This window comes from Trachemys scripta, unplaced genomic scaffold (assembly GCF_013100865.1).
Source record: "Trachemys scripta elegans isolate TJP31775 unplaced genomic scaffold, CAS_Tse_1.0 scaffold_100, whole genome shotgun sequence".
Classification (NCBI taxonomy): domain Eukaryota; kingdom Metazoa; phylum Chordata; order Testudines; family Emydidae; genus Trachemys; species Trachemys scripta.
In genome coordinates this window covers 45,743-57,924 of record NW_023260474.1, presented here as the reverse complement: position 1 = coordinate 57,924, position 12,182 = coordinate 45,743, and the positions used below count along the sequence as shown (strand labels likewise).

The following is a 12,182-nucleotide window of genomic DNA, read 5'->3' as shown; positions in this document are numbered from 1 at the left end:
CCCCCCCGCCCCCCCCCCCGGGCCCCGCGGGGCCCCCCCCCCCCCGCAGGGCCTCCCAGGCCCCCCCCCCCCTGCCCCACACCCCCCGCTAGACCAGCCCTGGTCGCCCCCCCACCCAAGATCTCCCAGTGCCCCTCACTCCTGACCCATAGCCTCTGCTAGCCCTACCCTGGGCTCCCCCCAGCTCTGCCAGTGCCCCTCACTCCCGACCTGCAGCCCCCTGCTAACCCAGCCCTGGGCTCCCCCCAGCTCTGCCAGTGCCCCTCACTCCCAACCTGCAGCCCCTGCTAGCCCAGCCCTGACGGCACCCGCTGGCTGGTAGCAACTGGGGATGCATTTGAGTGGCTGCAGTTCGGGGGCCCTCTGCTGGGCTCGCAGGGCAGTGGCTGGGGCATCTTGCACGTGGGATTGCCAGGGCCTGGGACTGGGCAGGAGAATTTGGGACATTGGCCTCAGGAGGCTGAAAGACCAGCCACCGCCAACGCCTCAAGCCCACAGCACCGCTGAGCAGAAGCTAAATCACAGAGGCCAAGGGCTATCCAACGCAGGGGCTGCAGGTCGGGAGCGAGGGGCACCAGCAGAGCTGGGAGGAGCCCAGGGCTGGGCTAGCAGGGGGTTGTGGGGATACCGCCAGAGCTGTGGGGGGACCCATGGCAAGATAGCAGGGTCAGGATCAAGGGGAACCAGCACCCCTGTGCATGGCGCTTGCTGTTCTGGCTTAAGGGACTGCAGCCCGCCTGCCCAGCCGACAGTGGGGTGAGGGGACCCGTCACCACCGTTGGGAGCAGTCTGCTTTGTCTCCGACTGATTTTGAGGCCTGCCTTATGCTTCTGGATTCAAAACAGTTAAGTCCTGTGACATTGTCCCGTCCCCACCAGGGCAGGAGATACATGTAGCTAACAGCTCTGCGTAGCCCATGCTCGTACCAGGCAGCTAGAGCAGTGAACCCCAGAGACACATCATCTGCCAAGGCACAGACAGGACAGTTCCTCCCCCTGACCATTTAAATTCAAGTTACTCTACATTTGATCCCTAGGTGGACGCTCTGACTCAGCGCTAAAGTAGAGTGGTTTATCTTAATTCATTGCCAATGGGAATTAAACTAAACCAAATTAAGGTCACTTCAGTTCAGAATAAACATCCACAGTGGTTTAATGAACCTACTTTAAATTCACATCTTTAATTCGGATTAACATGCCTGTGTGTCCTGTGTAGACACCCCTGACTATCCCATCCTAGCCTCCCCTGCAGACACGCTCAGTGGGAGCTGGGTGGAAGTCAGCAATGGGTGCTTGGGGGTGTTGGGAGAAGCAGGACCCCAGCCCTGCCAGGTAACAGCTAAAGCGAGCAGGATTGCACCACAGCACCTACCTCCATCAGCCTTTTCTGTAGGCAACCAGCAAGGCCCTGAAGAGGCCAGAGCCTCTGAGACGGAAAGAGGGTTGGCCCACAGCTGTGAGGGGAGTGGGGTCTAGTGGTTAGAGCAGGGGGGCTGGGAGCCAGGACTCCTGGTTTCTCTCCCTGGCTCTGGGAGGGGAGTGGTGTCTAGTGGTTAGAGTAGGGGGGCTGGGAGCCAGGACTCCTGGTCTCTCTCCCTGGCTCTGGAGGGGAGTGGGGTCTAGTGGTTAGAGCAGGGGGCTGGGAGTCAGGACTGTTATGTGGGGATCAGCTGGATTCAGACCTCTCTCTGTACATATAGGGCAGTTCTGCCCCTGGTGGCTGGATTCACACATCCTCTGGCACGTCCCTGTAACACAGATCTCCACCCAGGCACTGCCAACCCCCTTCCAAAAGAGGGGTGTCGGGGGGGGGGGGCTGAGGATCAAGGATGCCCCAGTGACAAAGGAATAAATTAACCCTTCGGTAGAAAAAAGTCCTTTAATAGATTTTTTTATAACTTAAATAACTTAAGATTGAAAAAAGGGTAAAATACCAAAGCGTCTTAACAAAAAGCTGGGAAAAGGGACAGTTTTATTAGAACCCTGCCTGGACCCCCCCCCCCCCCCCCCCTAAGTCCATGGTTCGAGCCAGGCCCCGTGCACCCCTAGAGCCGCCGCAGCGCCCGCTTTTTGTCCGTCTTCTTCTTTGCCAGCTGTTTCTTGTCCCTGTCGCCGGCGTGTTTCTTGGCCATGGGGCCCTCGCCCCCGGCGGCCAGGGCGGCGGCAGAGGAGCAGGGGTCAGCGGGGTCCTTGCTGGCCCCCCGCAGGCTGGAGGGCTGGGCGTGGATCTCCGTCAGCAGGCGGGCCCGGGCCGCGTACTCCTCGTAGTTCTCCAGCAGGAGGCGCCCCGCTTCCTCGTTCAGGGCCGACTCGGGGTTGGGGTGGATCAGCAAGCACTTGATGGTCTGCGGGGGGCAGAGAGGGGACGAGGTTAACCCGAGCAGGGGCTCCCCACAGCTTCATGCCCAAGGGAAGGCGACAAGCCGAGGTGCCACGGGGCTCCCTCCACTCCGGCCCCTTCTGATGGCAGGTCAGGAGGCCCCACTTGTCTCCATTATGACAAGGCTGGTGGCCCCCGAGCACCCACCACAGCCAGACAAGTATCAAACCTCCGCCCCTGCCCCATGCCTAGAGATCTGGGGCACCCCCGAAAACCAGGCTCCGTTGAGGCACCCCAAGAATCGAGGCAGGCAAAAAATCAACACAGCAATTTCTCATCAGTTGCCGCTGACCTTCTAGTCAGTTTCACTTCCTCATTAAGGGCCCCAGCTGCCGGCTGGAGACCCAGTTTCTGGGGGGAGCGCTGGGGGCAGGAGCTGGGGAAGGAACACGCAGTTAACGGCCCTGGCTTCTGGCAGAGATGAGGCAAAACCAGTGGGCGCAGCTTTAGGCAAGGCTGCTTGGCCTTCCCTCTCCAGGGCCCCCCCAAGGAAAGGGGATGCCCAAAACCGCAGGAACGCCGGAAATGCCACGCTGGCCCTGAGGGACTCTGCTGCCGCTGTTGATTGCGCAGGGAAGGTGCCCAGACAGGTGGGTGAGGGGCAGCAGGTTGAAGCTGGCAGCCAGCCCAGGGTGGGCAGATCTACAGGCCAGGCCCTGCTGCGCTAGGGGCTGTATGTGTGCACAATCCCTGCCCCACGGAGTGGATGATATAGGCCGAAAAGGGTCTGCTCCTTTGGTACTACTCTGTTTTTCTCCGACAAAAGGGCCACGCCACGGCCTCCTTGTCCCCCTCAATCCCCTGGGGGCCACCTGCCCAGCCCCCTCTATTCCCAGGACACCATGTGAACTGTCCCCCATCCCCCAGCAGCACCCCCCGTTCCCCTCCTCCCACCACACTAGGCCCCCCCTACCCCAAGCAGCAGCCCCCTTCCCCCCCCCCTGCCACCCCACCCGTCCCCCCCCATCCCCCAACAGTGCCCCCCGTTCCCCTCCTCCTGCCACGCCAGGGCCCCCATCCCCCAGCAGGGCCTCCCGTTCCCCTCCTCCTGCCACGCCACTGCTCCCCATCCCCCAGCAGGGCCCCCCCGTTCCCCTCCTCCCACCACAGTTCCCCAGCCCCCTCCCCAAGCCAGGGTCTATGTGCCCCATCTCCCTCCCACCACACCAGGGCCACTCATGCCAGCTGCTCAGCACCCCACAGCAGGCGGACTCCGGCCCTTCCTTCAGGAAGCAGCGAACACCCAGCCCCCCACTGCGGCCTCCCAGACCTGATATGCAGGGAACAGCCTCAAGGGCCGCAGGACATAAGAACGGCCGTACTGGGTCAGACCAAAGGTCCATCCAGCCCAGTATCCCGTCTACCGACAGTGGCCAATGCCAGGTGCCCCAGAGGGAGTGAACGTAACAGGCAACGATCAAGTGATCTCTCTCCTGCCATCCATCTCCATCCTCTGACAGACGGAGGCTAGGGACACCATTCCTTACCCGTCCTGGCTAATAGCCATTAATGGACTTAACCACCATGAATTTATCCAGTTCTCTTTTAAACGCTGTTATAGTCCTAGCCTTCACAACCTCCTCAGGTAAGGAGTTCCACAAGTTGACTGTGCGCTGCGTGAAGAAGAACTTCCTTGTATTTGTTTTAAACCTGCTGCCTATTAATTTCATCTGGTGACCCCTAGTTCTTGTATTATGGGAATAAGTAAATAACTTTTCCTTATCCACTTTCTCCACATCACTCATGATTTTATAGACCTCTATCATATCCCCCCTTAGTCTCCCCTTTTCCAAGCTGAAGAGTCCTAGCCTCTTTAATCTCTCCTCATATGGGACCCGTTCCAACCCCCTAATCATTTTAGTTGCCCTTTTCTGAACCTTTTCTAGGGACCAGCCGGGGGAGCCTGGGGTGAGAGGCCCTGAGCTCGTCTCCCGATGAGCCGGACACCTGGCGTTGCCGCAGCACCCGGCGGCCTGCCCCCGTCCCAGCACTGAGATGCAACCACCTCTGGGGGGAACCGTGGCAGTCACAGAGCGCAACAGTGAAGGAGGACGGAGCCACCAGGAGAGGATTCCGGGTTGTTTGCCCCCCTCCTTCCCATGCTCTGCTGCGCCTGGCCAGCGGTCCCGCCTCAGTGGCATGTACCAGCCCCGGCCACGCCACCAACTGAGCTCCACACACCACGGGGGCCCATCCACAAGTCAGCACGGGGGGGGAGGGGAGAGCCTCAGGGATGGTCAAAGACACAGTCCATCCTAGTATGGCCCCTGGGGGGCAGGGAATAACGACAGCGCAGGGCACCCTGGCCACGCCACCTGTGGCAGGGGGAAATTCTCTGGGTAACTTCCACCCCCATCACATGGCCCGCAGGGACAGTGGAAGTATCTGACAATCAAGTGCAGAAAGACAGAGCGTCCCTGGCCTAAACAGCCCCGTCCCCATGCACCCAGCCACCCTCCCACCTGGGAGCAGCCCCCCACCGCACAGGATCCAACCCACGGCTGCTCCGAAAAGCCAGGATTCCCGTGGCCTGCCTGGCTTTCAGCTCTGAGTTGTACGGAGATCCCGAGTACCAGATCGAACGGCTCGCTGAGAACCCCCGAGAGCTGTCGTTCTCCTGGGTAGGGGCGGGCCTGTCGCTGGAGCCCTAGCTGGGGAAACTGAGACCTGGCTACAGGACGCAACAGACAGCACGAGGAACAGAACCCAGCTCGCTCCGAGCAGATCGCGAGGCGCTGGATCCGGCCTCCCACGAGGCAGAGTTTAACCACAGCTGTTTCTTATAACCAGACTATTTCAGGGGCTCATCTGGCCATCACCGCCTTAGGATTTATCCTCCCAGCGGCCCCCCGAGAGGTAAGGCAGGGCAGCTATCCCCGTTGTACGCGGGGAAACCGAGGCACAGACTGAAGGTATGTCTACGCTGCAGAGACGACCAGCAGAGCTACACCAGCCCAGATGGGTTATTCCCCCCCCCGGAAGGAAGCATTCTGCCACCATCCCAGCCGCGGATGTAACTATATCGAGGTGCTCAGATAACCTGGTGGCAGGGACCCGCTGAACATGCGTCTTTGGTCGTTTGTGTAATTGGACGAGCAAAGGTGGACATGAATCCATGGGGGGATGGGATGGGATGGGATATCTAACACGCTAGAAGCCAAGGGGAAGCTAGAAAATGGGAAGGGGGAAAACAAGGGACATGGAGTCACCCCTCACTCGGCTCTGCCCATCGCCCTGGGGGGAAGCAGGAGCCATCCAGGAGCACAGGGGGAATGGGACACCCAGAGCCCCTGCTGTGAGGGAGGGGGACCGCGGGAGACCCTGAAACGCAGGGGGCTGGAGGGATCGCCCCGAGGGATGCCGTGAACTCACGCAGCGTTTCAGACAGAGGGTCCCTTTAAGGTTTTAAAGCCTCCAGTCATCCTAGCTAGGAAAACACCTGGCCGGGCAGCGGGACGTTTAACCCGCTCGGTGCAGCTCTGTGACTAGTGGCCGATCCCTTTTGGGGACAGACAGCCGGGGGAGCTCGCACCGGGGGCGCTGTGCTGATGGAAACCCATCCTGGCGTATCAGGTCTTTGGGGGGAAGGGGATGGGGGAGGCCTGTAGGGTGATCAGATTGTGCCCTCCAAAGTTCCCTGCAGCTTCAGAGGCAGGATTCTGCACTGCCCTAACCCGGGGTTGCTGTGCTGAGTGAGGGGCCCCAGTATAACCAACCCCCCTGCCCCATCCCAGAGCAGCCACGTCTCAGTGCTGGGTGAGGGGTCCCTGTATACTCAGCCCCCGCGTCCCACCCCAGAGGAGCTGCATCCCAGCTCCGGGCGAGGGGTCCCCGGGTACCCAGCCCCCGCGTCCCACCCCAGAGGGGCCACATCCCAGCTCCAGGCGAGGGGTCCCCGTGTACCCAGCCCCCATGTCCCACCCCAGAGGGGCCGCTGCATCCCAGCTCCGGGCGAGGGGTCCCCATGTACCCAGCCCCCACGTCCCACCCCAGAGGGGCCACATCCCAGCTCCAGGCGAGGGGTCCCCGTGTACCCAGCCCCCGCACCCCACCCCCGAGGGGCTGCATCCCCGCCCCCGGCGAGGGGTCCCTGTGTACCCAGCCCCCGTGTCCCCCCCCCCCACCCGAGGCTGCTTCAACAGCTGTAGCAAATACTGGGTTTGGTGACCCCTGAGGCTCCCCTTTGATGACCTTCTACCCAGAGCCTGGGGTTCCCCCCTCATCTGAAAGATCAACTCCTAAAGCACAGCGCCCCCTAGGGCCAGCCCTGCCTGCCAGGGGAGAGCACCCCCTGCTGAGCCCCGGCCCTGCAGCACAGCGCCCCCTAGTGTCACCCTGGGGCCAGCCCTGCCTGCCAGGGGAGAGCGCCCCCTGCTGAGCCCCGGCCCTGCAGCACAGCATCCCCTAGTGTCACCCTGGGGCCAGCCCTGCCTGCCAGGGGAGAGCGGCCCCTGCTGAGCCCTCCGCTTACCAGCAGCACATGCTTAATGCCCAGCTCTGCCTTCCAGTCTTTCTTGAGGACGTTGACGCAGATCTCGCCGTTGGCGCCCACGTTGGGGTGGAAGATCTTGGTGAGGAAGTAGCCCTTGGGCGGCGCAGCTGGGAAATCCTTGCCCAGGATGAGCTTCATGCGGAAGACGCCCCCGGCATAGGGCGTCCCCTCTGCCAAGGGAGCAGAGCGGGTGAGAAGGGATCCACTCCCACGCACCAGCCCCCCACCTCCAGGGGATACATCCCCACCCCCAACTTGCCCCTGAGAGGGGACCGGCCCCAGAACAGCCCCATGAGGCTGGGGGCGCCAGACTGCAGGGGAAGAGGACAGCAAGTCACGGCTGGGGAGGGACCTTAATGAATGGCCCCCGCGTCCCAGGAAGGCCCTATCTGTGCCGGGGGCAGGGTGTGTGCTTGCCCTGAGGCCCCCCAGGCTCCCTACAGCACAGCGCCCCCACTGAGCCCCCAGCACAGCAGCCCCAGTGCCACACTGGGGTCAGAGCAGGAATCACAGCGCCCTCTTCAGGCAGAGGCCGACTCCTCCAGTCTCAGGCAGGAGCAGAATGATTAAACACAGTGGGGGAGGTGGCAGCTAGCAAGGGGGGAGGCCCCAGAGGAAAGCCACGCCCCCTTACCAGCACTAGCCACGCCCCCACACAGCCAGCCACACCCCCATCTCACCGGGTCCTTCGATGGTGACCTGGACGTCTGTGATGTCCTCCTCGTTGGGGAAGACCTTGATGCCCTCCGGCGGGTCCGACGTCAGCGTGGAGACCTCCTTGTAGACCAGCCGGATGACGTGGGGCGGCAGGTTTTCCACATTCGAGTTCTGCAGGAGAGAGGGACACAGGCGCATCACAGACCAAGTGATAACCTGCTCCGGGGGGGGCGCCCCCCCACCCTCTGCCCACCCCCACCAGTGGGGCCCAGCAGTTACGCTCCGGCGGATGTGCCTGACGGACTCTAGAATCGTGCACGCCCGGAAAGCAGGGACCAAGCGTGCCAGGGACGGGCATGGTGGGGCATTGGGGTCAGCACCGACAGAGGAGAGTGCCACCTAATGAGCCCCCCCAAACTGCCCCCTTCCGGGCCCACAGCCTCCCCTCCCAGCGTTCTCACCACCCGGTCCAGGTTGGCTTTGAGCCCCGAGATCTCGCATCCCTAGATGGTAAGAAGTGCAGCGCAGACTTGAGCGTCTGCAATCGGCTCCGGTGCGGCCCCCTGCCCCAAGCTATCTTAGGGCCCCTCTAGGTCACCCATTAATTCAGCCCCCTGCCCCACTTGGTGCAAGAGGGAAGCACCGTTCACACCGAGTCACGGGACCGGGGAAGAGGCAGCGAGTGGTTCTGGTGAAGATGAAACCCAGAGAGAGAGAGATTAAAAGGAGAGGCTGTCCATCAGCTTCAGCCACCCACTGATTTTCCCCCCCCCCCAAATCCTGTCTTGGGATCTCCACCCCAAACCAGCGGGGGCACCAGCCGGGGACGCAGATTGGCTTTACCGAGACTGGTCCATGGGGATCAGTTGGAATCTGATGCCCGGGATTCATCCCCAGAAGTGGCAGAGCAAAATTCCCCCCCCCCCCCCAAGAGAAAGACTCTCTAGGGGGGTTCAGTTCAGTTTGTCACACCCACACTATCAAGCAGCAGCATCTTCCTGAGTCTGCAGGCCTCCCCTCCCCCTGAAACCCTGTAGCAACTAAATGTTGGCAGGGGGCCTTCAAAGCTAGAGACAGATACAAAGATGCCCCCCCGCCCCCGTACTAACAAGGATGAGGCCCCCATTGTGATAGGGACACAGGACACTATACAAGATTTTTTTTTTGGGGGGGGGGGGGGAGGAAGGCCCTGCTACTTGCATTCCTGAAGCGAGGCTCAGTTTCCAAAGGCCAAGCCAGGTTTCTGAAGATGCTGGGAGTGCTCAAGGGAGGTGGATTTTGGTTTCAGCCCCTTCAAAGTCTCTGCCGGGGTTATGGGATGCTTCGCAAGCCGGGACAAGCTTCAGGAGAGGCTACAACCAGCCCCAGAGCCACTGCACATATCCGGGGGAAGGTGCTGATTTAGCCCTGGCAAACGGCTACCCCAGATCAGACGCAGCTTCACAGAAGAGACAGCAGGGTCTGCTGACCACGCACCCCAGGCCATGAGCCTCGGATCGAGCTGCCCTGGGAAATCTTTAAGGGTGCCCAGCTGGCCGTCCAGCATTATGGGCTCAGGGTCACTCCCCGAGCTCCTGTTTTTTGGTACCTTGGAGGGAACACCGATTGAGACTCACTAACTCATGTCATGCCAGAGAGGACAGCCCAGCAGACATCAGATAGGGATGACTCGCAGGCACTCCTGGATTAGCACATGAGGGCCAGACACACACTACAGGCTCAGTGCCCCAGAGCAGCTCAAGGGGACCCCCGAGTACCTTCCCTGCCCCCAATCTCAAACCAAGTCAGTTTTACACCCCCCACCCCTTACAACCAGCCTGGGACATGGCATTGGCCTCCAAAGAGAGGAACTAAGAAGCCAGCAGCAAGAGTGTCCTGGGATAGGAGGCAGCAGATTGGTTAGAAGCTGCCTCCTTGACCCAGCCTCTAAAAGGTAAATACAAAGGTGCTACAAAGCCAGGAAGCTCCGGCTAAAGGAGGAGAGTGTGGTCAAGGCAGGCCAGGCCTGTAAACAGGACTTCCCTAAGGCAGATCCCTCCAGGCCCACAACGCTCCAAAAGCCACCAGCCCGGATCCCTGGTTAACCCTGCAAAGTACAGAGACACCGGCGGGCGCTAGGCCCTGCTGCCGATAAAACATGGGGGGGATCCCTTAAAGAGCTTTGCTCCGCGGTACATGGCAGGTGACCGAAAGGATCCAGAGATAAAGCTACACAACCAATATGCAATCCAAGCCCTCCTCCAAGCCAGCCTGGGACTGTCCGCCCGGGCTGAGCCATTATTACCCGGCGCAGACAGTTCCTCGCTGCGGTGCTGCACAGAGACATTTTTAGAACACACGCTGCATCTGCTCCGGGGGCTATGCCCAGGGAAGAAATGACGCGGCCGCCACCTCTACAACGTTCTCCGTGGGCCAGTTTCACACCGCAGGCCTGTTCAAAATTAGGCCGCGGCTTTTCAAAAGTGGCTAGGCATCGGGAGGTGCCCGGTTCGAGCCCCCCCACCCTCGCAAAAAAGGGGCTCTTGGTTTTCCCGTGGGGGGGGGTAAAAGCAACATAAATCAGGCATCCGAAAACAACTACATGCTTTTGAGAAGTCCCGGCCTTTGCTGGCAACAAGATCTGGGGGTGGGGGGGGTGAAACATAGGCTGAGGAAGATCTAAACGTTAATAAGCAGATGATCTGAAAAGCAGGAAATAAGCACCCCCATGGAGGTGTAAGACCCTTCATACCTGCCCTAGAATCTGACAGCCCGACCCATGGCACATTCCAGCCAGCCACCAAAAACTTTTTCTACCAGGTATTCTTAAACCATGCAAGATCAGCATCAAAAACCACTAGCCCAGCCACAAGGCTAACTGGCCCAGTTTATCGTTGCCTCAAACCAACCAGCTGAGCTAGTCACTGCTGGTCCCTCAGCTTTTCCCACCCCCTCTTAAACACCCATCATGAAAATAATTATAATTTTACACTCAAAAGTTACTAGGACAAGTCACTAGGATCGTGCAAGGCCTGTATAAGAAAATCATCCACGCAGATCCCTCACTGTCCAAAAAACCAGGGGTAAGTCTGGAAAGTCACTGGACTTGTGTAGAAGAAATTCATACATGCAGATCGCTTTTTGTCCAGTCCTTTCCAGGGATGAACCATCACCCGGCAGACAAGACACACAGAGATCCATACGTACCTGCCACACGTTCAGATCCTCCTTACAAATAGCATGCAATACAGAGCTAAGCAAATTAGAACACCATTTCTTGTTCCCACAGCGGCACCCAACAGAGAAGATATTTTGAAAGGCCACGTGGTTGTCAGGTTACCCAGAGATTTAAGAAACTCTACAGAGCTTAGGAGCCACTTTTAGTATGATCGATAATAAGGGAGGCAGCAAAAATTAGTCCCACCTCTGACAACTGTCAGACCCAATTAAATCTACATACTTTTTTTAAAAAGGCAGCCTTTATCGATAACCCAGAAAAATACACAGCCACCTTTCACCTCCCTCTAATATTGGCGCCAATGGTCACCTACATTTTTAAAAAGCAGCTGTTTAATAAACAACGAGGCACATGAAAAAAAAACCCGTCAACTTTCACCCCAAGTTTAGGGCCTATTGAAGTATTTCCTTTTAAATAAGCACCGGTTACAGCTTTTAAAGAACCAGGTGCCCCAATCTCGCCCCATTAAATATCCTGTTTGTTCTATTCTTCCTAATGCACCAAATGTACCCATTGGAACTTAAGCGAATTGTAGCCCCTGTTATTTCCAACCACAGCCATTGCTTTTGGCTAATGACTCCCTGAATGCAGTTGCCCCCCCCCCCCCCCAAGGGTAGGCCCTTTATTTCAACCTTAAAGGGCTAATGGGACCCACCCAATTTCCATGCCTTGTGCACCCTACCCCAAATTGCAACCAGACCCTAGTAAAAACCCAACCAAACCTGCTGTTATTATCGATAATGGAGCTACCCATAAGCCCTTGCTAGCAGCCCCACCCCATTAAGGGGGCTCAGGCAGCCACCCCCCACAAAATTCAGCTCAACCACCTCCAAAAAATTGCTGCCCCATAACCTGGTGGGTGCCTGGGGAAAGCAGAGATCAAGGGAGCAAGAACCACTCACCATGGCGGTGGGTCTGGCCTGAGGTTGGCAGACACCAGGTGCCCCCTGCACAGGCAGGGCACCCCCTAAATCTGGGGGTTACCCCCCCAGCCCTATAGCGCTCACTTCACTTTGTAGGGTGGGGAGAGGCAGGGTCTCTTCTCAGGCCCCCCCCCCCCCCCCCCCCTGGGCCACCCCGCCCCCCCCCTTTCCTTCTACCTGCCCCCCCCAATCTGGGCTACCCCCCTGCAGGGATTCCCCCTCCTGGCTTCTCTCCAATCGCCTCCCACCCTCACTGGAGCTGGGCTAGTGCCCAGCAAGGGACTTTATAGCCTTTGGCCCGGGCCGACCACGCCCTTTCGAATCCCGGCCGCCCAATCAGGCCCGGTGGAACGGAGGGGTTTGAACCCCCCCTCCTGTCTTCCCCGGGAGGACGTTGACAACGAATGTCCGCGACGGGCAGGAGCCAATGGGAAAGGGGAAGAGGGGCGGGGCCAGCCACCCGATTGGCGAGATTTGAATATGAACGCGTGGAGGCGGCGGTTTGAGAAGCAGG

The 12,182-nt window shown here is 59.4% G+C and overlaps 1 protein-coding gene across 1 annotated transcript; it reads right to left on the bottom strand.

The window, feature by feature from the left end:
* Nucleotides 1-1,864: 1,864 nt before the first annotated feature.
* On the bottom strand, nt 1,865-11,814 carry UBE2S (ubiquitin conjugating enzyme E2 S). The gene is made up of 4 exons (XM_034757320.1): nt 11,648-11,814; nt 7,552-7,699; nt 6,851-7,041; nt 1,865-2,344 (listed from the first exon to the last, which is right to left on the bottom strand). The coding sequence occupies exons 1-4, from the start codon at nt 11,648-11,650 to the stop codon at nt 2,045-2,047; spliced, it is 642 nt and encodes a 213-aa protein (XP_034613211.1). The 5' UTR covers nt 11,651-11,814; the 3' UTR covers nt 1,865-2,044.
* Between the last annotated feature and the right edge of the window lie 368 nt (nt 11,815-12,182).

Coding starts and splice junctions, on each gene's coding strand:
- UBE2S (XM_034757320.1), bottom strand. Junction 7,042..7,551: donor GGTCACCATCGAAGGACCCG/GTGAGATGGGGG, acceptor CTCCCTTGGCAG/AGGGGACGCCCTATGCCGGG. Junction 2,345..6,850: donor GCATTAAGCATGTGCTGCTG/GTAAGCGGAGGG, acceptor TGCCCCCCGCAG/ACCATCAAGTGCTTGCTGAT.